The sequence below is a fragment of the Tenrec ecaudatus genome, chromosome 18, assembly GCF_050624435.1.
Source record: "Tenrec ecaudatus isolate mTenEca1 chromosome 18, mTenEca1.hap1, whole genome shotgun sequence".
In the NCBI taxonomy this organism is placed as follows: Eukaryota; Metazoa; Chordata; class Mammalia; order Afrosoricida; family Tenrecidae; genus Tenrec; species Tenrec ecaudatus.
Genome location: NC_134547.1, coordinates 9,068,694 through 9,092,132, shown reverse-complemented (window position 1 = coordinate 9,092,132; position 23,439 = coordinate 9,068,694). Strand labels below are relative to the sequence as shown.

Here is a 23,439-nt window from a genome sequence, read left to right as displayed (position 1 = left end):
CTTATGAACTTGATCTGGACTGGGTTGGGATGTTCTCTTAATATACAATTACTCCTTGAGATAAAGCTATCTCTTACACATATATGAGTGTCAGTGAATTTGTTTCTCTAGGCAACCCGGCCTCACATAGATGGTTGTCTAGGGAAACAAAACCACGGACACTCAGATATGGGCAAGAACGAGCTTTAACCAAGAAGCAATCTTATATCAAGAAGGCATCACAGCCCAGTCTAATCAAGTCCATAAGACCAATGCAAGCCAGGACCCTCTTCACATAGCTGCAGGTCTGTGACGCCGATAGGTGAAGCAGGAAGCAGGCTGGTGGGTGTACAGTCGCATGGATCCAAAGTCCACTGAAAGATGGCGGGGTGCCCACAGCTTTCGGGGTCAGGTGGCTGACATAGATCTGCCTTGGAGGCAGGCAGCAGAGTCCCAGCAAGCAGGAAGACCAAGAGGCAGAGAGGGAGAAAAGGACGTTCCCAGTTTTTTCCTTATAAGAAGGTCACACCCCCAAGGAGGTGTGTCATCAAGCCATGACCTGATTGACAGGCTTGACGCCACCCCTCCATAAATGCTAGTTCACATAAAATTATGTTCTTTGCCTCCTCTCTCTGCTTTTTCCTCTTTCTCGCCTATCTTGCCTTTTTTCCTTTCCAACTTCTTTTCTCTAATCTCTGTGGGGTTGACTGCATACACAAGGGGACAAACCTTGAAAAATGGAATAAAAAGATAATGGAAAAAAAGCATTTTTTTTAAGATAGTGGAATTTTTCTACCAGCTTTTGGAAGGTCCCTCCTATACGCAAACCCCTTGTCAATTTGTTCGTTTGATTTTTCCCTTGTCAATTTGTCCTGTCCCGCGGGACATTCACAGTGGATCCTGGAGGAGAGAGTGGGAATTGGGGGGGTACAAGAGGCACGGAGAATGAGGACAAGACAATATCCTGATCAAGTCCTGTTTTAATGAACAAAGAGTCACAGCTTATAACGGCCAGCCAAGGGGTGGGGGGAGCCTCAGCCGCACATGCAGATTAGGCTACCTTGGCAACAGGCCAATCAGGGAGTTCAGGGGAGCGCACCCTGCCCGTCAGTCAGTAAGGGCTTACAGTCTTCCATTAGGTATGCAGAGGAGTGGCATGTACACGCAATCAAGCATAGGGGAGGACGATCTTTTGCCCAATCAAGGGGATGCAGGACACAGATACTTATCTAAAGAGCATCACCCCTTGTTTGCTCAAGCTTTACAGCTGCAGTGCTCTGTCACATAGGCTGGGGTAGAAGAATGCCCAGAGCTCAGGCTAATAAATTCCAAGTAATGGCCGGGCCTCATGGCTCCGGACATCAATTTCTAGGCCAGTCTCTCACACCAGGGCCAGGCACTGTCTAATCCCCTGTCAGGAGGTCTGTGTAAATATATTAACCAATCCCTGCAAAGCACGGAAAACAGACCAACCATGGGCCAGGCCAGCTAGAACTCTCAAATCATCAAGTTCTTCACAGCTTCCCCAAGAAATGCCAACCAACCTGCACTAGGGTGGAAACTCATGCTCCAGGGTAGAAAGTTGGGGCACAGGTAACTCCTTGGGGCTTAGGCAAGTAACAGAAATTGCTGAGGCTCTTTCTCTAAGAACTAAGGCCAAACATGGCGTCAAGGAACTCCTGTCACCACGCATCCCCACCCAGAGGAAATCCACCCTCCCCACGCACCCACAGAGATCTACCCACCCAACTCCATAACCACATTCATGCACCACCTCCGCCGCCCGTGATCACAATCTCTTCTCTCTCTTCCCAGCAGCCATGACCAACAAACTGGAGCTTCTCTCCTCTCACGTGACCCACTTCATCTTCTTTGTCTTCATGACTTCCACTATATTTCACCTTAAGCAGCGGCTCAACACGATCCCGCCCCCGTGGGAGATAGAGGCACAATACCAGAGGCTGACACAGAGTGTCAGCAGCTTCCCGTCCAAGGGGATATGGACAGTCAATGTGCAAGGCCGTCTGGGGAACCAGATGGGGGAGTACGCCACCCTGTATGCCTTGGCCAAGATGAATGGCCAACGCGCCTACATTCCCACCCAGTTGCACAACACGCTAGCCCCTATCTTCAAGATCACCCTCCCTGTCCTGCATGATGCCGTAGTCAACAAGATCCCATGGAAGAACTACCCTCTAAATGACTGGATGGAGGAGCGGTACCGCCACATCCCGGGACAGTACGTCCGCCTCACCGGCTACCCCTGCTCCTGGACCTTCTACCACCACCTCCGAGACGAGATCCTCCAGGAGTTCACGTTGCATGACCACATACGCCAGGAGGCCCAGACGTACCTGCAGACCCTACAAGTGAATGGGAGCCGGCCCAAAACCTTTGTGGGGGTCCATGTTCGCCGGGGGGACTATGTCCGAGTCATGCCATTTGTTTGGAAGGGGGTGGTGGCTGACCGGCAATACCTTCAAAGGGCCCTGGACTGGTTCCGGGCCCGCTATAGCTCACTCATCTTTGTGGTCACCAGCAACGGCATGGCCTGGTGCCAGCAGAACATCGACACCTCCCGTGGCGATGTGGTATTTGCTGGAAATGGGATTGAGGGCTCCCCCGCCAAGGACTTTGCGTTGCTCACCCAGTGTAACCACACCATCATGACCATTGGGACATTTGGAATCTGGGCTGCCTACCTTGCAGGTGGAGAAGTCATCTACCTGGCTAATTACACCCTCCCAGATTCTCCCTTCCTCCAAATCTTTAAGCCAGAGGCAGCGTTTCTGCCCGAGTGGATGGGGATCGAGGCTGATTTATCCCCGCTACTCAAGCAGTAAGGCTAGCCTGCCTTTGGGTCCCCGCCTCCCCACTTTGGTCTCCTCCCAAGACCAGTTCCAAGGCCTGAAGAACAGAATGCTACCCATGCCTGGACACTTCCCTCGTGTGTGAGAATGCTCTAGGCTGCAAGTAGCAGGAGTCCCTACTCAAGTGTCTCATGGAGCTATCCGTGGGACATCCTACCAGACCACAGGTGTCTCATGTCCTGGTTAGTTGATTCAGCAGCTCATTGACGCCATCAGTGACTTCCAGTATTAGTCAACTCATGGTGACTTATGTCCTCTGAAGCCTCATGTCCCCTGAAGCCTCGTGTACTTTTAGCCTGCCTGCCCCCAAGATCCCCAAATGGCTGCCGCAGGATGACATCCCCCGGAGGCAGGAAAATGAAAGCCCCTTCTTAGTTTAGAATGCACCAGCAACTTGCCCTCCCATTTGATTGGTTTGAGGTGTGTCACATGACCCTGTGACCCAGCATGCAACCAGACCCAAGAAGACTGCTGGGAGTGGCTTAGCCTTGGGCTACTCAATATTGACCTCAGCCTCCTCTGAAGGAAGTGGAGGCTGACAGAAAGGGAGGAGGGACAGTTTTAGGGCAGCCCAGGGAGGCCCCATGCCGTTGGTGAGGTTGCTCACTACCTAAAGGTAACTAAGGAAACAAGCCAAGAGGTGAAGCGAAGTCCACCGTCTACTCACCAAGGCAGGGGCCCTTGACACTGTGTCCACTCAGAAGGCTCCCATGTCCTAATCCACCCTTCGAGAGAGCAAAAAGATCAAGGTCATTGCCGTCGACTTGGCTCCAAGTACGGTGACCCTGCGTGCTTCAGGATAGAACTGGGCTCCATGGATGCGTCAATGGCTGGAACTTTCCAGAAGCAGATCACAGGGCCTATACTTCCATCATGCCCATGGTTGGCCTCGTCAAACCCAAGGATCAGTAATTATCTGCGTGCCAACCTTGAAGCAATATCGCGTGGCTAGAAAAGGGAATGCCTTCAAGATCATCAACTTGCCGCCATCGAGTCCATGCTGACTCCTAGCAGACCCCCTCCCCCCACCCCCACCCACTGCGGGTTTCTGAGACTGTTTGCAGGAGTAGAAAGCCCAGCCATTCTCCTGGGGAGCAGCTGCCCATTCAGATTGCAGCCCAGCGTACAACCACGACACCACCCGTCTCCTTTCAAGATCATGGGCCCTACCTTTGGAACAGTGGCTTCCTGGGGCCTGGGACAATTGCACCTGAGGACTCAGCAGCCAGTGTGGCTCAGTCAACTTGAGATTTCACTCCCCCCACTTCCCGTCCTCCCCCACAAGTGGATCAAAGATTTCATCAGTCACGTCCATTCCATCACGGTGGCAGGTTGCCTCAAGATTGGAGGAAGCTGAGAACGTCTAGGGGTCCTGCTTTCCGTTGTCCCCCATTCCAGCAAAATGGTTGGTTTTGTTCATCCGAAGCTTGTGCCCCTCATGATCATGTGGGGCGGTGTCAGTCAGTAAGTGGTGGGTTCACTCCTCTTGTCACTACATCGTGGCATGTATGTTACATGGCAGACAGTGGATACAGCCTACAATGTCCTTCGCTCTTGGGGGACACACTCGTAAAAACCATATTCATTTAAATATTTCCAATTAGGAACGCTGCCATGGCAGTGTGGGTAGGGGCAGGGACTTTCCTGGGGGGTTTTATATGGGAACCTCCTGTGATCCAAAATATACCTTCCAAAAATCAAAACCCCCAAACTCACAAGGACCCCATAAGACAGGGTAGAACTGCCCCTGTGAGTATCTAAGACTGTAACTCCCGATAGGCGTAGAAAGCTCCGACTTTCTCCCCTGGAGCTGCAGGTGGATTTGAACTGTCACCTTATGGGTAGCAGCCCAACTCGAAAGCACTGCCCACAAGGGCTGCCACTGACCTTCGTTTGTTGTCATTGTCTGTCATTGTGTGCCACGCAGTTGTCTAAGACCCATGGGGGTCTGGAGTGACAGAGTAGAACTGTTCACGAGCGTCTTCTCATTGGCATCCTCTCGCCATTCTTATTCAGTTGGCGTGCTGAGCCAATCATCAGAGGAGCTGGATTGTGTGAAGGAAAACGTGGCATCCGGATTGGAGAAAGATTCACTTAAAAAGACCGCGATATGCAGATGATAGCAACCTGGCTTGCTGAAAGTGAGGAGGACTTGAAGTATTTGCTGACGAAGATCAAGGACTGCAGCCTTTGATGTGAATTATAACTCAATGCAAAGAAAACCCAAATCCTCCCAATTGGACGAATAGGTAACATGATGCACTGAGTGTTAGTCTGGGTAGGCTATTGAAACAAATCCGGGAAGACTCGTATATGTGTAAGAACGAGCTTTGCATCAAAGAGTAATTGTATGTTAAAACATCCCAGCCAGATCAAGTCCATATGTCCAAGACTAGTCTATAGATTCCTCTTTAGACTTACACCACCATGCAATGACGCCAAAGGCAGGAAGCTCACAGGCCAGTGTGTGGAATGTCTTGTGGATCCAGTGGCGGGGAAAGGATCTCAGCGCTGGCGCGGGTCTCCATGTGGCCTGTCAACAGGAATGTCTTACAGGGAGACAAAGCAGAGAGTCAGTCTTCCAGTGAGCTATTTATCTCCAGGCCTCCAAATGGGGTCATCAAGCTGCGACCTGATTGACAGGCTAGGCTCCACCCCTCTGCAAGTTGACACTGGATTAGGTAATGACCACATGGAGAAGAGGTTGACGTTGTCAAGGTTTTGTCTTGCTTGGATGCACAATCAGTGCTCGTGGAAGCAGCAGCCACGCCAAGAGATCAGAAGAGGTGTTGCCTTAGGTAAACCTGTTGCATGAGACTGAAAAGTACTGAAAAGCAAGGATGTCACTTTGAGGACTAAGGTGGCCCTGACCCACGCTATGGTATTTTCCATCGACTCACAGGCATGTGCGTGGGGTACCAGCCTCCACAATTGAATGAGTCCGAGGTGCAGCTGTGTCAATGAGGGATAACTTAAAAGAGACATCAGACAAGATCAAGCATGCGATCGCTTACCTCTGGGATGGCCATGATCTCAGCAGCTTGATCCATCAGTGCAGATAGAATATATTTCCAACCAAGACATACACTCAGGGGGCGTCCAAGACCCCTAATTACAGGTAACCACATGCACAATAGGCATATGCACCACAAGACCCCTAATTACAGGTAACCACATGCACAATAGGCATATGCACCACAGGAAGGGGATGAACTAGGGGTGTGCATGCAATGGGATGGGGAGGCACTAGAGGCATACATGTGACAAGAAGGCATACACGTCACAAGATGGGCAGGCTCTCGAGTCAAGATGGCAGCCTAACCTTGGTCATCCCTGAGTTGACTTGACCTTAGTGCCTTTGGGCTCTCCTTTGGGGGAACCATCCATTCTCCTGATCAGAAGGGAGTGGGCTCTACTAGGGTGGGACAGCCTATAGGGTCTGATTGCTCTAGATGGCTGACAACCTTTAAGAAGTTGCCCTCCAAGTGTATAGTCATTGACCATGTGTTAGCAGCACTTTAGGTTTGGCATATAATAGAGGGGGACAAGGTGGGGAGTAACCTTTCTGTTTCCTGCACACATGAAACTTTGGACATTGAATAAGGGAGACTGGCGAAGAATGAATGCATTTGAATTGTGGCACTGGAAAAGAAGATTGAAAGTCCCATCGACCGCTAAAAGGACAAACCGACCTTGTCTCCGAAGAAGTATAGATAGTCCGCCAGCGTGCTCCTTAGAGGCAAGGACAGCAAGACTCTGCCTTACATACTTTGAACATATTGTCAGGAGAGACAAGACCCTCCAGACAGACATCATACTTGGGAAAGTGGAGGGGCCGTGAAGGAGAGGAAGGCCCTCTATGAAATGGAGGGACACAGGGATTAGGAACAATTGTGACCATGCAGTGTTTCATTCTGTTATTCGTAAGGTTTACTACTCGAGGGCACCTAACAATATCATCTTTCTAGGAAAAAAATAATCATAATTGATAAATTACCAGCGGTTCGTGGAGGAAGGAGGGGAAAAATGAGCTGATACCAAGGGCTCAAATAGAACATGTTTTGAAAAGGATGATGGCAACCTATGTACACATGTGCTTGACACAATGGATGGATGGATGGATTGTCATAAGAGCTGTACAAGCCCCCAATAAAGTGATTTTAAAAATAAAACAAAAGTGGGAATAAATGTTTATAGGAGCAAATCCCCCAGGTGGCTGGTGGTTTTGAACCATTGACATCTTGGTTAGCAGCCGAGAGTTTAAGCATGATGCCACCAGGGCAGCTCTGCAGTTTTTTATCCAGACTCCATTGTGTGCATGCATGCTTGCCCCTTTCACACCCCCACTGCTCTGTGTACTGCTCTGTGCTGACCGCCTGTGATTTGGTGTGTTCCTGTCCATTGCAAAAACTTGGACGTTACCTTCTGCGTGCGGTCCCTCCCTCCTAAAGTTCCATCTCATCCATCTGGCTCTCTCTGGCTCCCTTTTTTGGACTCTAACAGCTGACACTCAGAGCCACTCCCTGAGATGGGGGCACGTTGTCATGTGAGCTTGGCTCTGTGACTATTTCTCTCTGTCTGCATTTTAGTAGTTACGTAATCTGGTGTCATTGTGAGGATGAAGAGTGTAGGGGTGGAGTCTAGCCTGTCAATCCAGAGATAGCCAATGAGACTTCTGTGTGGGCATGGCCTTCTCCTGAAAATTCTGGAAATTGCTGTATTTTCCTTCTTGGAGATGGGAGACACATCTATCTCTCTCTGCCCACTCCCTGGGAGACATTGCAGCTGACAAGACACATGAAACTGTGCTAGTGCCCGGAACTGGAAAAGCCGAAAAGCCATATGGACCTAGCCTAGCCTAACCAGACCTATGGAGCTAGAGAAGCCATGTAGAGACCTCTGCCAGTGCTGAGATGCTTACAACGCCACTGGATCCACAAATTGCTCACCCACTGGCCTGTGATTGTCCTGCATTTGGCATCATTGCCTGTATGTGAATCCGAAGAGGACTTTATACATTGGTATCAGTGAATGGGCTAATATCATACTTATGGACTTGATCTGGACTAGGCTGGGATGTTTTTTTCAATATTCAACAGCTTTTGTATATAAACCTCTTTCTTATATACATGAGTATCTATGAATTTGTTTCTCTAGTCTATCAGGACTAACACAGTCACCTAAGTCAGCTGTCACAGAAATACCACATGCAAGTGACTTCAAGATCGAGAAACGTGATTTTCCTCACAATTCAGGAGTCCATGGTAATTTCAATATTCTTGGCCAACACCATAACTTAAATGCATCAATTCTTCCATCTTCCTACTCAGTGATCAACTTTCACACGCAGGCGAGGTGATCCAAAACACCATTGCTTGGAGCAGGTGCACCTTAGTCCACAAAGTGACATGGGTCTTGGTCATGTCAACCCCTCCTGTATAAATGAACCTCATAGGCCATCTGCCTTACCGTGTGTGTGTGTGTGTGTGTCTAATCTGCTCTTTTCAATAAATTCAGGGGATACCATTTAGAACTCACCCTACTCAAGTAAAAGAAGCATGATGTCTGCTTCTCTTTCTGGGGGACATCAGAAGGAAGCATCTGTCTGGATGGAGTCAGGCAGGCGAATTGAAACCTCCCCCCTGCCTTCAAAGCAGAAAGCTGGCCAGGCCAAAGGAGCCAAGACGGAACAACCTGACTCAGGGAGTGCAACCTCGTGCTCCAGTACACAGAGCACTGCAAGAAGCTGACAAACTGTTCTCAGGACGGTTTCCCTGCCCCCAGGCACCTTTTTTTTTTTTTTTTCCCCAGGCACCTTCTTTAAAAAACCCTACACCCTGACCACCGGGCATGACTTCCCTGGGTTACTTGCTAGCCCAGGAACCACATCCCAGAGCTTCCCTCTAATAAAGCTATTTCTGTTTCTGCTCTCCCTTTATGTTTGTCTGCCTCCTTGTGCCTCAGTTTACCTTACAGCATCCTGCGTGGTTAAGTAGAGGGGAGCAAAAGAGAGGAAGGTGATTGGGGACCAAGCTCCACAACTCACAACTGAATAGGTCCTACAGAGTTTCTCCCAGGTTGTCTCCCCCAAATATACTCCATGCTGCTTGCAAGCACGTGGTCAGCTGCTGGGAGGTATTCTCTGTGAAGGCATTCAGTCATCTAGAGCAATCAGACTCTATTGTCTGTCCCTCCATAGGTGGGGCTCCCTCTCTGTGGATAAGGATTGTGGGTTGCTTTCAGAGAGCTCAGAATAAGTCAAGCCACCTCAAGGACAACCAAGGTTGGGTTGTCATCTTCAATCTAAGATCCACCCATTTGGTCCCATGTATACGCCTAATCCCTCCTCTTCCGATTGCGTGTACCCCCTAGATTGTTCCCCTCCCATTGCTGTATTGCCTATGGCACAACCCCTTCCTGTGACGCATATGTGGTTACTGTTAGGTAAACTGAGGCATGAAACGAGAAGAGAAGGACCATACTCGCCGAGGACTGATTAAAAAGCAGGCTTTATTGGGGACAAGCGGACGGGTTCAACAGCCCACAGTAAAGTGAAGTTGTGGAAGCCACCACAGGGGAGCGCTTGAGAAGTTTTTTATACCCCCCCCCCCCCCCCGTTGAAGCTTCTGGAGAGTTGACGTAAGGTGCGGTTTTGCTCAGTGAGGCGTACGTGACTGCTCCTTGTACAAGGTCAGTCTGTTCTGGCTCTAGGAACAATGAAATGGGCGATCTGTGCTTTTAGAGGGTACAGTGTTCACAGAACTAGCCTGTTTCTGGGAAACTCAGTCTGGGGGAAGGGTGTCCATTCTTTTACCAGACATCCCTGACTCTGTCTGATAGGGAAAGGGGGCGACAACGAGGTCGTCCGGGATTACTTCCTGATATACGGGGTCGTAGTGGGGAAGTTTATCAGACAGAATGCAGGGATTCCGGGCTTGGCACGTATGGCAGGGGTTGGTATTGCTGACTCCTTGATGTAATAACAGCATTCTTCTTGGAGGTAAAGGCAAGTGCCTCCTTTTTCAGCAGTGATGAGGTCTAAGGCTCGTTGATTCTGTAAGGCAACTTGGGCGACAGAGTATTTGTCTTTGCAATGAAGCTAGGGATTCGGCGGAGGCATTTATGGCCAGTTGGAATTGCACGGATAGCTTGTCCGTGGTTAGGACTGAATGTGCCAGGGCCCCTCCGCTATGTCCCAAGGCTACCGCTGAGGAGGCGAGTGATAGTCCTGTGACCAACGGAAGAAAAATGGCTCTAAGCACAAACAATTCCTTGGGACTAATCTTATCTTAACAAGGGCAGCTGGGTTCTCAGTTTACTCATTGTGGCTCGGAACTTGGGAAAACATAAAGACAGTGTCTTAAGAGCGTCACCAATACACTTCAGTTAAAACTCAGTGATCCTCTATAATCCCCCCCCCTTTTTTTATTTTATAGCTAACACTGAAGAAAGAGTTAAATGGCAGCTATCTGCTGAAGCTGTGGTTTCTCCAAAAAGCTGCAGGGTACAGAGCAGAACATTTGGTTAAGCTGAACTTTATGCAAGGTTGGGATCATCCGGCCTTCTTCTGTTCTTATTGCAAACCTAGAAGTTTCACCCAGAACAATCGCAACTTCCTTACCACCTAGAACAATCTCAATTTTGTTATCACTCAGAACAATTTCAATTTCTTTATCACCTTCTCCATCACATCACATCCTCATCACATTCCTTATCTTTCTTAGAACAATTTCAACTTCTTTATTACCTTCTCCATCACATCATTACATTTTCTTACATTCTTATCACATTCCTTATCTCCTTCTTCAGATCCTTATCACATGCCTTATCTTTCTTTACTGGTTTGGGGGCATACACCGTTTTCTGACTCAGTTTGACTTGATCTTGCACAAACTAACTTTTTCCTTACTTCTGCCTAACAATTCCAGTTTTTTTTGCAATAAAAGTAACCTTAGGCCTAGTCAGTGGGTTTTTGAAATTGGAAACTGGGGGCGGTTAGGGTACACATTGTTTTTTTTAACTTAATTAGGACGGACTCGTGGTGACTTGCCAATGGGGTTATACTAATATCCCAGACTTCAGGAGACACCTCGGGTAACAACTGGCTGATTGGGGGCAGGGATGAGGTTGTGGTGGTGGCCTGACTTAAGAGGGCGATAAAGGGGAGAGCGTTGCTGGAGAAGGAGATAGTAGCATGTAACTTGGTTAAAATATCCCTTCCCAGCAATGGAACAGGGCATGAGGGGACAACTAAAAAGGAGTGATAAAATGGGAGTTGATTAAATTGGCAAAAGAGAGGTTCTGTCTTCTGCGGAGTGGAGGGGGGCCCGTCTATTCCCATAACCGAGACCTGGGAAAGGGAAGTAAGGCCTGAGTGAGAGGGAAAAATGGAGAAGGTAACCCGCTACCTGGAGCATGACCCTGGGCTCAGCGAGTGTGACCGGAGTCGAGGAGCCAGGGCCACTTCAGCCGGCTGCCTATCCCAGGAGCTCAAGTACCGGAGGGTCTGGAAGATCCCGGGGTCCAGCTCCTCCACATGGAGATGCCGAGGGCGGGGCCAAAGCCGGGCATCGATTTTCAGTGACCCGACTGCTTACATTTGGGGAAAGGTCGGGTTGGAGGTCTGGGGTTAGGGCAGGAATTGGTTTAGTGGCCACTTTTTCCACTCTTGAAACAGGCACCTGGTGGTGTTTGCTGACCCCCCTTAGGGGGTCGCCGTGGTGGAGCCAAGCCACCTGCCAGCCTCAGGGCGGCCACCAAGGATTGGGTCTGGAGGCTAACCTTCTACTGGAGTCTGGCCTGGCAGGCAGCCTCAGCCATCTCCTCTCGAGTATTAAAAACTTGAAAAGCCATTTTTACCAGGTTTGGGATGGGAGTTTTAGGGCCGTCCTCGACTTTTTAAAACTTTTTTTGATGTCGGGTGTTGATTGGGAAGTGAAATGGGAAGCTAGGACTGTGGCCCCATTTCGGGATCCTGGGTCTAGCCTGGTAAAATGAACCAGGGTTTCCGGCAACCTGTTCAGGAAGAGAACAGGGTTTTCATCTGCCTGTGGGGTAATTTCCCCGAGTTTATCATAGTTAACCACCTTATTAGAAACTTCTATCCATCTAGAAGTGTCTTGAAAGAAAGGCTTGGAGATCTAATTCCAAAATACCAGTCACCGAAAACCTTTCGGAGCATAGTTCTACTCTGACATACTCAGGGTCACTGTGAGTCCATGAGACAGAACCTGGCATGCTCTTAATAATAAAACAAGTTATCCACATCTAGCATCCTACTAGAAACCCCCAGTAAAGTCAGCAGTAAGACAAGGATGCCCAAATGTTTTGAGAATGATGATGGAAACAAATGTACATATGTTCTTGACACAATAGATGTATGTGTGGATTGTGGTAAGAATTGTACGAGCCCCCAATAAAATGATTTAAAAAAAAAAAAAAAAGAAACTTCTTCCAATCCTCGGAGGAGATACCTGAGCATGAGGGTCCTGTGGGGAATGTTGGTGCCCTGCCCTATTTGATAGTTCCAGTTGGGGTCCTCCTTGGGGATGGCATGCTCTCTCAAGGGGACGGTATTGTCTATAACATGGTCCCGGTAGGCCTGTTGCCTGCCTGCATCCGTTACTCTGGCACGTCCATCCAGGGTTAGTGTGGAAGCTAAAATGACCTGTACGTCATGCCAGGCTAAATCGTAGGTCCGGGTTAAGTATTGAAATTCTTTTATAAAGTGGGAGGATATAGGCGAGGGCTCTGGCAGAGGAGTGGGGGGAGGCTGCACGGGCGCTGGGGAATGCGGGGGTGGCTTTACAGCAGGAGATGTAGCTGAAGGAGAATGATATGGAGGTGGCGGAGGCACACTGAGGAGTTCAGGTGGCTCTTCAAGAGGGCGGGAGGAGTTGGTGCTGGTTTGGAGATCTGCGCTAAGGATTTGGCGGGTGGAACAGTGGCTACAGAGCTTGGGGTGGGAACACAAGTCCCCAAAAGCCTGCACATAGGGGAATCTCAGAATCCTTACCAGTACGCCAGCAAAAATTGTCCAAGTCCTGAAGAATGGTGAAATCGAAAGTGCCAGTCGGGGTCCAATGTGACTGGTTCTTTAATTTGTACTGAGGCCAAGCAACTTGGGAGAGAAAAACAAGGTTTATTTGTTTTTTTTCCCGCAAGGTCTGAGTGTACCCCAGGCTAGAGAAATTTTTTAAGAGACAGCCTAATGGAGTTAACGGGTCAATTTTAGACTGTCCTGCGCCCATGGTGAGAGTAGGAGGGAGGAGATGATAAAGAGATTTAGTTTACAGACACTGTAGGAGTGTGAATAGGAAGCACACAGCCAGGTAAAACAGACTTAAGCTGACCCTTTGTGGGCGAGTCCAGTCTGAGGGGGCAGGAGGCACCTAGGCGTCCCCAAGTGAGTCCTGGCTGGGATGGCAGTGAAGGACGGAGGGAGAGATTGGCAAGATGTCTCAAGAGCAATCATTCCCCTAGGGCCTCTGGGGCCAATGGAAAGAGAATTCCCTGCGCGGCCGCATCTCGGGCCAGAAAGACTCCGGTGGAGCTCAAGAAACTGAAAACAAGCTGGAGGGGGCGGGGTGGGGGAGAGAGAGAGAGAGACTGAGACTCACCAGGGAGGTTGTAGATTGGTTTTGAACGTGCCTGAGCGCTGAAGGTATGCGCCGCGCCAAAAGGTCCTGGAGATTTAGGGGAGAGAGGCGGGCTCTCAGGGGACCCCAAAAGAGGGGGGAGCCACACACCCCTCGGGTTTCGGCACCAAAATTGTTACATAAACTGAGGCACGAAACGAGACGGACCATACTCGCCGAGGACTGATTAAAAAGCAGGCTTTATTGGGGACAAGCAGATGGGTTCAACAGCCCACAGTAAAGTGAAGTTGTGGAAGCCACCACAGGGGAGCGCTTGAGAAGTTTTTTATAACCCCCCCACCCTGAAGCTTCTGGAGAGTTGACGTAAGGTGCGGTTTTGCTCAGTGGGGCTTATGTGACTGTTTGCTCGTTATACAAGGTCAGTCTGTTCTGGTTCTAGGAACAATGAAATGGGCGATCTGTGCTTTTAGAGGGTACAGTTGTTCGCAGAACTAGCCCGTTTCTGGGAAACAGTCTGGGGGAAGGGTGGCCATGCTTTTACCAGACAGTTACCTGTAGTCAGGGGGGGCTTGTGTGCCCCTAAATGAGCATGCTACCATGAAGTGTGACTCATGTATCTTTTCTCCTACTGCTCCTATCATCTGTGAGTTTACTATGACCTTTACATATTACCACCGTACAATTGCACCAACAGCCCCCCTACGATTGTCAGAGGCTGGGTACTTTGATAGTCCTAGGGGCCGGTCGTGTCATTGAAGGATCAATTAAAGAAACATCAGACAAGGCATGCAAGGGCTCACCTCTTCCATGGAGACCAACCAGAGAGAGTGAATGTGTTTTCTTACAGGCTAATATCACCTCATAATAGAGGGCAACCATATACCTAACAGGAAGGTACATACATAACAAGATGGGCAGGTTCTGGAGGGAAGATGGCAGCCTCACCTTGGTCCTCTCTGAGCTGGCTTATCTTAAGTGTCTCTGAGCTCTTCTCCAGGGAAGAAATCTATGCTCCTTATCAGAAGGGAGTGGGATGGTCTAATTGCTTTTGATGGCAGATAACTTTCAGGCACATTACCTTGAAGCACTTAACCTTCAAGAACATAGTGAGCAATCATGTGCTTGCAAGAAGCACCTTAAAATTGGCCTTATTATGGGGAGACACAGTGGAGAACAACTTTTACTTAGGAAAAGGTGACCGGGATGCATCTCAAACTCTCAGGAGTGTGAAGGCCTTCCTCCACCAGACTCTGCCTCCCAGACTCCTTCAATGTGAGTGTAGGGAATTTGTCCAATGCACTCTCTTCCTGGTTATGTTTCCTAGACAAGGTCCTCAGGGACATGGATTGACACAGGGCTGCGGCAATGAGCTCAAGCATAGGAAAAATCGGGAGGCTGGTACTGAACCAGGCAGTTTTGTTGTGTTGTGTATAGGGTCAAACCTACTAGACGGCACCTAATTACTAAAATATGGCCAAATTAGCATCACCAAAGCTGTTGCCAAGGCAACTGGATATGTGTCAGAGCAGAACTTCTATGCTATAGGGTGTAGATGACTGCTTTGGGGTTTGTTTGTTTTTTATTTTTTTTTGGTCTTTAAAAATCATTTTATTTACAGTTCTTATCACAATCCATATATCCATCCACTGTGTCAAGCACATCTGTACATGTTACCATCATTTTCAAAACATTTTATTGCTACTTGAGTCCTTGGTATCAGCTCATTTACCCCACCACTCATGAATCCTTGATAATTTATCTTTTTTTTTTTTTTCATGTCTTACACTGAGCAATGTCTCCCTCACCTACTTTTCTGTTGTCCATCCCCTCTGGGAGGGGGTTATATGTAGATCATTGTGATCAGTTCCCTCTTTCTCCCCCCACCTTTCCCTTACCCTCCTAGTATCGATAGTCTCATTATTGGTCCTGAGGGGTTTATCTGTCCTGGATTCCGTGTTTCCAGGTCTTATCTGTACCCATGTACATACTCTGGTCTAGCCGGATGTGTAAGGTAGAATTGGGATCATGATAGTAGGGAGGTGGGGGGAGGAAGCATTAAAGAACTAGAGGAAAGTTGTATGTTTCATCGATGCTAGACTGCACCCTGGCTGGCTCGTCTCTTCTTTGTGACCCTTCCGTAAGGGGATATCCAATTGTCTACAGATGGACTTTGGGTCTCCACTCCATACTCCCCCTCATTCACATTGATATGATTTTTTTTGTTCTGGAGATGACTGTTGATTTTGTTTTCTTTAAGGATCAATGGGTATAGTGGAAGGAGCCCTGGTGGCAGAGTGGTTAGGCATTGGGCTTCGATCTACTAGGTCAGCAGTTCAAAACCACCAGCTGTTCCAAGGGAGAAACATGAGGCTTCCTACTTCCATAAGCAATAATTCTCTCAAACTCACGGGGGCAGCCCTGCCCTGTCCCACAGGGTCAACTGTGAGTCGGGATGGATCTAATGGCCGTGAGTGAGGTGATCTAGGAAGTAGAAAGCCAAATCTTTCTCTGTCTTAATCTGAAGAGCTACTGAAACCTGCCCACCAGAGCGGAACCTGTTGGCATTGGCGACACTGATGGCATAGAGAATCACACAAGCCACCACGGCATCATGACACACTGAGAACAAGGTTGTGCACATTTTTACTCCATGCCAGACTCGTAGAACTCAACAGAGCTTAACAGATGGGGGCACTAGAATCTCCGATTGGTAGCTAACAATGCTGCTGTTGATAGGTGCTACTGAGTCAATTCCAACCCAAAGCATCCCTTGCACAATAGAAGGAAACACTCCAACACTCCCCAGTCCTGTGCTTTGCTCAGCTGACCGTATGCCTAAGCCCATGCTTGCAAGAACAGTGTCAGTACATCTCATTGAGGGCCTTCTTCATCGATGCCTCTCCATTTTACCAAGCACGAGGTCCTTCTTCAGGACCCGATCTCTCCCGACAGCATGTTCAAAGAATGTAAGACAAAGTCTTCCCTCTAAGGAGCACTCTGGCCGTCTTTCTTCCAAGACAGGTGAGTGTTTAGTTTCAGTCTTGGAAACCCACAGTGCCAGCTACTTTTAGCAGTCCACGACACTTTCAATATTTTTCTCCAGCATCACGATTCACATGCGTCAATTCTTCTTCGGTCTCCCTTCTTCAATGTCCAACTTTCACAAGCATGAGGCCATTTAAAATAACATGGCCTTAGTTCTCAAAGGCACATTCTTGTTTTTCAGTACTCTAAAGGTCTTTTGCAGATTTACTTAATGCAACTCATTTTATGATCTCCCACCCGAATCCAGCTAATCACAGCGATGGGTATTTATCAACACATCCCACAGGCCAGGTGATTTGTGGGCAATCTCAGTGTACACTGTCACCCACTCTGGGCTGGAGGTTAAGGTGTGATGGGTGCTTTGAGAGAGCCTTTCACCTAGGGTCTTCCCAAGTGCCTTCAGCCAGACTTGCTGGTGGAGTAGGTTGCCCCTAGGCACTGTATCAGAGGTGCTAGACACACAGCTATAGCGGAGTTGAAGCTTTCTGGCAGAGGTTTACTGATAGAGTGAGCCCTTAATGGGCAGAGCTGCACTTGCCCAAGGAGAGGAGGCTGAGGAGCTAAGAACAGGGAGGCAGAGACTAAAATGCCTTACAGCTGTGGCTTACTTCCTAGGGCCCTTCTAGCATCTACAAGTCCAAGATTGCAAGGATGTCTGACAGCTCTTGGAGGAACCTTCTCATAGAAACAGGGTCTGAATTCAGACTTCTAACTTAAGCTGTATAAACACACATTTCTGTCCTTAAACGACATCCTCTTGGGGCATTTGTTATTGGGGGGGGGTGTCTTTGAAGATGTTACCAGTTAGGGTAAGGTCCTCAGGATGAGTGGTCCTCATCCAATGCCTGGTGTCCTTCTAAGAGGAGAAAGAGACCCATGAGAAGACCATGGGACCATGGAGGGAAAGTGTTGCTTCCACAGTCAAGGTCAATATGGATAGCCACCAGCAACATGGAAAGGTTAAGATCGTTCCTTAAAGGATCCAGAGGGAGTATGGAATTACCAACACTTTGCTTTTGGCATCCTGGTCTCTAGAATGGTTAAGAGATTTATTTCATTTAAAGCCACGCTTGTGATGACATTGTGGGTTGGGTGTTGGGTGAGTATACATTCAGGGGTTTGAATCCACCTGCCTCTCTACAGGAGAAAGAGTAGACTTTCTGCTCCTGTAAGGAGTTACAGCCTCAGACACCTACATGGGGGTAGTTCTACTCTGTCCTACAGGGCTGCTACGACTTGGACCTGATTCAATGGCAGCGTTTGTTTTATTTATTTATTTTTTTGTGGGTGGGCTTGGAGAGTTAGCCATTTCGCTACTAATTTCAAGTTTGGCAAGTTGAAAACACCAGCCACTGTGTGGGAGAAAGAGGCGGCTTCCTACTCCTGTGAAGATTTAGTCTCGGAAGCCTACAGGGGCCGTTCGACTCTTATAGAGTGGCTGTGAATCAGAATCAACTCCAAGGCAGTGAGTTTGAGTTTGCAGTGGAGATTTGGGATGGCAAATCTCCGAGTATATCCCCCAATGCAGACATGGCCCCACCGGCATTCCCACCAGACATCTCCCCATCCCCCACCGGGATTCCCACCCTCATGTTGTTTAAGCACAATATCAGCACTGAGTTGACAGTGACTCAGAGTGACCCTGTGTTTAGAATAAAACCTTGCTCCAGAAGGTTTTCCATGGCTGTGATCTTTTGAAAATCCCCAGATAAACCCACAGGGACAGCTCTACCCTCTCCTATAGGGTTGCTATGAGTCAGCGCCGACTTGATGGCAGTGAGTTTGAGGTTTTCTTGTTTTGTTTTACATCTCCATGTGGGCTGTTCCAATTTACTTGAATTAATGGAATAATACCAGGACAGTGATTTTATGTTGGTTCGGAGCTAGTGTATCCTGTTCTCCCCCAAAACTTCCATCAAGTCAGTACTGACTCACAGCTGTCCCTGTGAGTTTCTGAGAGTGTCACTCTTTATGGGAGTAGAAAGCCCCATCTCCTGAGGAGCAACTGGTGGTTTTGAACTACAGACCTTATGGATCTCAGCCCAATGTGTAACCACTTTGCCACTGGGCTTCCTCCTACTCTGTCTTGCAGGATGCTACAGTAGAAATGGACTCAACAGTACCCAACAACACACAACAGGGGTCCCTTGGAAGAAAGGCCTGGCAATTTACCACAGAGAAGGCACAGCCTAGCAGGGTTGATTTCTGTACATGTGGGGCCTCCAGATTCAGGATAGACTCTGCCGTGCCCTCCAACACTGAAAACCCAGGGTGGGGCCAGGACTCTGGCTCCAGTACGTCCCTGCTCCCCTTCCAGGTCGCCAGACAACAGGCAGAGGGTGGGAATGACCACATCCGGGGTACTGAAGAAAGCAGCAAGCACCTTATTTGCGCTGGTCAGCAGCCAAGAAACTCCCAACCCCACATCATCCATGAGGGGAGGCCATACGGAGGTCAGGCAAGCAAAGGTCACTTCAAGACGTCTCAGGGGCTGCCTCTGATCCCGTGTTTGTGGTGCAAGTGGCTCCATCACTTGACCCACTGGGAGTCTCTCCTCCATTACCCCCCTACCCTCACCAGCTTTCAGTCTCTGAAGACCATGGCTGCCATCACCAGGGACCCTCCAGTAGGTCCCACAGCCTGGTCCCGCTGGAGTCAGAGAAGTCAGTTGAGAAGATGCTGGGAGCGGGGGGCCCACAGCCCAGTGGGGGACCACCACTCAGAGCCTCCAACCAGTCCAAGGGGTCCATGGGGCCCTTGGCAGCCGGAGACGGGGAGTTCGTGGGGGAGGGGAGTGAGGAAGAGAAGACAGATGAGAGGCCTTCAGAGTCCGGGGAGGGGGACAGCACATCAAAGGAGCCCGGGAAGTCCAGAGGGATGGGGGGCAGCGGGTCTGTGGGGGGAAGGAAAGGAAAATGAGCTGAGGAGGCAGGGATGGGGCCCTCAATCTACTCCTCCCACGAGGCCCGATTTCAGAATCTCAGCTCGCTCCTCCCTCAGACTTGCTTGTAGTCCAGAACCTCAGTCCTTTCCTCCCTGAGACCTAGAATCTGAAAACTCTCTCCCCATTTCCTTCCTTAGACTTGGGAGTCCAAGCACCGCCCACTTCACCCTCAGAACTGGATTCCAGCACCTCAGCCCTCTTCCCTCAGACCTAAGTCGGAGCGTCCCCAGCCCCACCATTACCAATGCCCGCTCCTCCATCAGACTGGAGTTCGGGGGCCCTGTACCCATCTCCCTCAGACCCAAGTCTGAGCCCAATCCCCGAATCCAATCTCCTCCCTCAAACCTGAGTCGAGAACTCCCGCCTCCTCGTCCTCCCACAGCCCCCCACCCCCACCCGTCTTCTCCCCCGGTTGGAGGAGTCTGGCTCTTACCCTCAGGCTCCACCGCCTCCTCCAGGATGTCATCGATGTCCCGGTTCGGGAGCAGCTGCGGATGGACGGCAGAAGCCGCGTGAACTTCGGCTTTCGGCCTGATCCTGCCAGGAGCCCCTCAACCCGCCTCGGCCCTGCTCCCTCTCACCTGCGCCCTCCGGATCGCCTCCTGCAGCTCCTCCTCCAGGGTCCGGGCCGCGGACGTCGGTGCGGAGGTGATCCCGGCTGAGGCCGGAGCCGGCGCTGCCACGAGGGCGTCGGGGGCTCGCGGAGGAGGAGGCGGCGGCGGCGGCGGCGGGCCAGACGCCGGACTGGACTTGAGCTAGATCCGCGGAGAGCGTGGGTTCTAGTGAGCCACGCCCACGGGGCACAAACCCACGCGCTTTCCTCGGTAGCCACGCCCCTCGCGCGCTCCCTCCCTCACTGACCCGCCTTTGCCCTTACCCTCGCCTTTCATTGGCTTCGCTCCCTCTGGTACCCGCCCACTTTGCTTTAACCACGCCCCCGGCCACCAAGGTTCCCCTGGCTGCTAGACCGCACCCCCTGCCACGTGATTGGCTATTCATTTTCCAATTACCCGCGTCATTACCATGTTCTCTCCTCATTGGTCCACATGAATACAGCCCCGCCCCCTACCCTGCCCTCACCGAGGTCTGCCGCCGGGCTGCTCCTAGGGCCTTGGGCCGGAGGCGCGGCCACGGAGCCCCCGAGGGACTGTCCTCGCGCCTCGGCTTCCCCCGCTCGCGGGGCGGAGCGCCGCCGCGCATGCGCTCCAGGAGCATCGACTTGGTCCCTGACACCGGGAGGCCCCGCAGGCGTAGCTGCTGGCGGAGCTCGGAGACCTGGGGCGGCAAACGGGAAGAGGCGGGCTGATTGGGGTTCCAGGGGCCGGCCTGGGAGGGGTCTTGGGAACCCACTCTTCGGACCTTGAAATGGATGAAACTGGGGGACACCACCCCCCTATCCCTGGGGCTGGTCTCGTGCCTCCCCCACCCCCCCCCACCCCGCGTCGAGGGACTGGACCTCTTGGACATTTACTCCTGAAACTCACCGTCAGCTCCTCTAGTTTGAGGGTCTGAAGTTCCAGCTTGTGGGGCAGGGGCGAGGGGCTGGGGGCCCCTGGTGGGGAAGGAGTCTGGGGAGTGGGCTTCATCCTGGCGACAGTCCTGAGAAAGAACAGAGTAGTAAAAACAGCTGGATCAAAGCTAGCTGTTCTGGGGAACAGGACCAGGAAGGCTCCCCAAAGATCTAAGGGGCCAACACGCAGATAGCGCCTGCAGACCCTGAGAGGACTCGCGCAACCGGTATGGGTGGGGTGGGGGTGGTGCTAGGGCTCTTTGGTTGCTGAAGGACTTGACCCCGAAGGAGCTGGGGCCTGGGCTTTGGGAGGTCTTCTGGAAGGGAGGTGCTGGGCTCCCAGACTCAGACCTGCTGAGGAAGGGAGGCTGGTGGGTTCCGGAAGGAAGAACCGAAGCAGGACGAGGACAGACATACGTACCTATGATATGGAGGCTGTGTGTTTGTTCCATCCCACAGGGGTGGTCCTGGGGGTCCCGGAGCTGCCCCATCAGTCTGGGGGTCTCCCCTAGACCCTTGCCTTGGCTCTGGGGGCATGTATTGGTGGTAGGCCAAGTGCCCGTTGGGCTTGGGCTCCCGCCAATGTGGAGAGATCTTAGGCAAGGCCTGTAAAAGTAGGTCAGAGGTCAAGGCAGGCCCTAGGGCTCCACGCCCACCTTCAGGACCTGGAAACTCATGCAAAGCATGGGGGAGGCTGAGGAAGAGGAAACAAAACCAGCAGTCAGTGCCATCTTAGAGGCCCTGCAGACAAAGCCCCACTGCCCCTGTGGGTTTCCAAAGCTTGTCAGTCTTCCCAGGATCGGCCAGCCTCATCTTTCTCCAGGGGAGAAGCTGGTGGCTTAGGAACCATTGACCTTGAGGATAGCTGCCCCCGACTCATCATCTAACCCACTACGCTGCTAGTCTCTGGGAAGACGAGAGAGAAGAAAGGGGCCTATGTGCAGCAAAGAAGAGCGAGGCTAGACCTTCAGGCGAACTTACCAGCACTCCCATCTTGAGACTCACCTTCTTTGGAGACCTCCACGGAGTGTGTTCTAACTCCGGGAGCGGGACCCCAAGGCCAGAGAAGAAAGGGTCCGGGCCGGAGGGGGAGATCGGAGTCGGGGCCAGAACGGTCCCGGAGACTGGAGAGATGATGGAGTCTGAGAAGCCTGTAGTGGGAGAGCCAGGAGGGAGGAGCAGGGCTTTGCAGGAAGGAGGCCTCTGGAGGCCCCTGGGGCCCCCTGGTGCAGGAGGGCAGGCCCAGAGAGCAAAGCACAGAGTCCCCAAGAAGTGGTGAGAAGCTAGGCGCTGCAAACTCCTGAATCTGAGAACCGACCAAGGTCTTGCAGACTTTATGTTCTCAAGAAAAGCTGGGAGCATGTCTTTGGTTACCAAGGGGTGTGAGAGCCTAGCACCACAGATTTCTGGGATTTTTGCAAGGCCAGGGGTGGGGCCTGGAGCCCTCTGCCTTAGGAAGGCTAGGAACGGAACAGGCTAAGTGTGGAATCTGAAGAGAGGGAATGGATACAGGCACATACACACACACACTCGTGGGGGAGCTAGCATAGGGTGGGGTGGGGGCGCTGAGGTCCTGGGTTCCCAGCAAAGGACAGGGTTGGATTTCTATATAGCTGGCGCTGCGTGTGGGGACTGGACAGTCGAACTCCAGGGTTCCCTCCCCCCCAGAAGAGGTCAGCAGGCCCTCCCTTTAGCCCCCCTCCCCCCAACTTACTGGGCTCCTGATAGCGTCTGTGGATCCGCAGCTGGAGAACTGGGGAGGGAGGTGGAAGGTGGGAGGAGGAAGGCGGGAAGGGAGTGCCCCAGGAGCCCGGGCTGTCAGGCAGGCGGGATCTACAGTTGTTGGCGGGCCACGCGTGCCCAGCCCCCTAACACACACCCGGTGCAGGCGGGTGGGCGGGCAGCCCGTTCCCTTTCCTGGGCCTCCCGCCTGCTCCCTGCCAGCGAAGCGCCGCAGCCCAAGGCCTGGGCTGAGCTGGGGCTAGGAGCCAGCCAGCATGCCGGCAGGCGTCTGCCCTGCCCCCAGCTCCACCTGCCCCCCGGGGAGAGTGCCCACCCAGCTCTGGGCACAATCGCCATCTTGGCAGCCCTGGTCCTCCTTTTACGCGCGTACCTCGCTTTGCACGGGGCCACTCGTATCTCCCTTTTGCACACCCATCCTGTAAACCTCCATCTCCCTAAGCTCCCTTCAGGTACATATTGCTGCTTTTGTGCACCCGCACCCTTGGGCGCCGGATTCAGCCTGGTCTTGCACGATTTCCACAGTCAGCATTCCTGGGAGCAAGGACTTTCCCTTAGCACCCTGGTTGCTTTGTTTACTGCCGGGCACACTAAAAAACTGTACCCCCCAGCACCCCTTCTCCCAGAAAGCCACTGCAGCTGGGCACCTCCCCCCCCCTCAAGTCCTAACTCAAGGCCTTGGACACTGACCAGCCTCGATTGCTAGTTGTACTCTCCAAGGCAAGACCCCACTGCTCCAATACTTTGCACACC

At 51.3% G+C, this 23,439-nt stretch overlaps 2 protein-coding genes across 3 annotated transcripts; one reads left to right on the top strand and one right to left on the bottom strand.

Moving 5' to 3' along the window:
• Positions 1-1,799: 1,799 nt before the first annotated feature.
• FUT2 (fucosyltransferase 2 (H blood group)) lies at positions 1,800-2,822 on the top strand. Its single transcript, XM_075537907.1, has one exon. It carries the CDS (start codon positions 1,800-1,802, stop codon positions 2,820-2,822), a length of 1,023 nt encoding a protein of 340 aa, XP_075394022.1.
• Positions 2,823-15,067: 12,245 nt separating this feature from the next.
• MAMSTR (MEF2 activating motif and SAP domain containing transcriptional regulator) lies at positions 15,068-22,809 on the bottom strand. 2 transcript variants are annotated; one of them, XM_075536944.1, is made up of 8 exons: positions 22,661-22,809; positions 21,952-22,097; positions 21,368-21,552; positions 20,921-21,035; positions 20,517-20,711; positions 20,018-20,191; positions 19,870-19,924; positions 15,068-19,385 (listed from the first exon to the last, which is right to left on the bottom strand). In XM_075536944.1, exons 3-8 carry the CDS (start codon positions 21,481-21,483, stop codon positions 19,102-19,104), a joined length of 939 nt encoding a protein of 312 aa, XP_075393059.1. In that variant the 5' UTR covers positions 21,484-21,552; positions 21,952-22,097; positions 22,661-22,809; the 3' UTR covers positions 15,068-19,101. The 2 variants fall into 2 exon arrangements, with proteins under 2 accessions (XP_075393059.1, XP_075393058.1); XM_075536943.1 differs by lacking the exon at positions 22,661-22,809 and having other exon boundaries at positions 21,952-22,592.
• Positions 22,810-23,439: the final 630 nt, after the last annotated feature.

What these genes read in the sequence shown, in the direction of transcription:
- FUT2 (XM_075537907.1), top strand. Translation starts at nt 1,800, where the DNA reads ATGACCAACAAACTGGAGCTTCTCTCCTCTCACGTGACCCACTTCATC.
- MAMSTR (XM_075536943.1), bottom strand. Translation starts at nt 22,308, where the DNA reads ATGCTCCCAGCTTTTCTTGAGAACATAAAGTCTGCAAGACCTTGGTCG. An exon ending in CAGCCCGGCGGCAGACCTCG is followed by an intron (nt 20,192 to 20,516) that starts GTGAGGGCAGGG and finishes CCGCGGATCTAG; the next exon opens with CTCAAGTCCAGTCCGGCGTC. An exon ending in AGGCGATCCGGAGGGCGCAG is followed by an intron (nt 19,925 to 20,017) that starts GTGAGAGGGAGC and finishes GTCCATCCGCAG; the next exon opens with CTGCTCCCGAACCGGGACAT.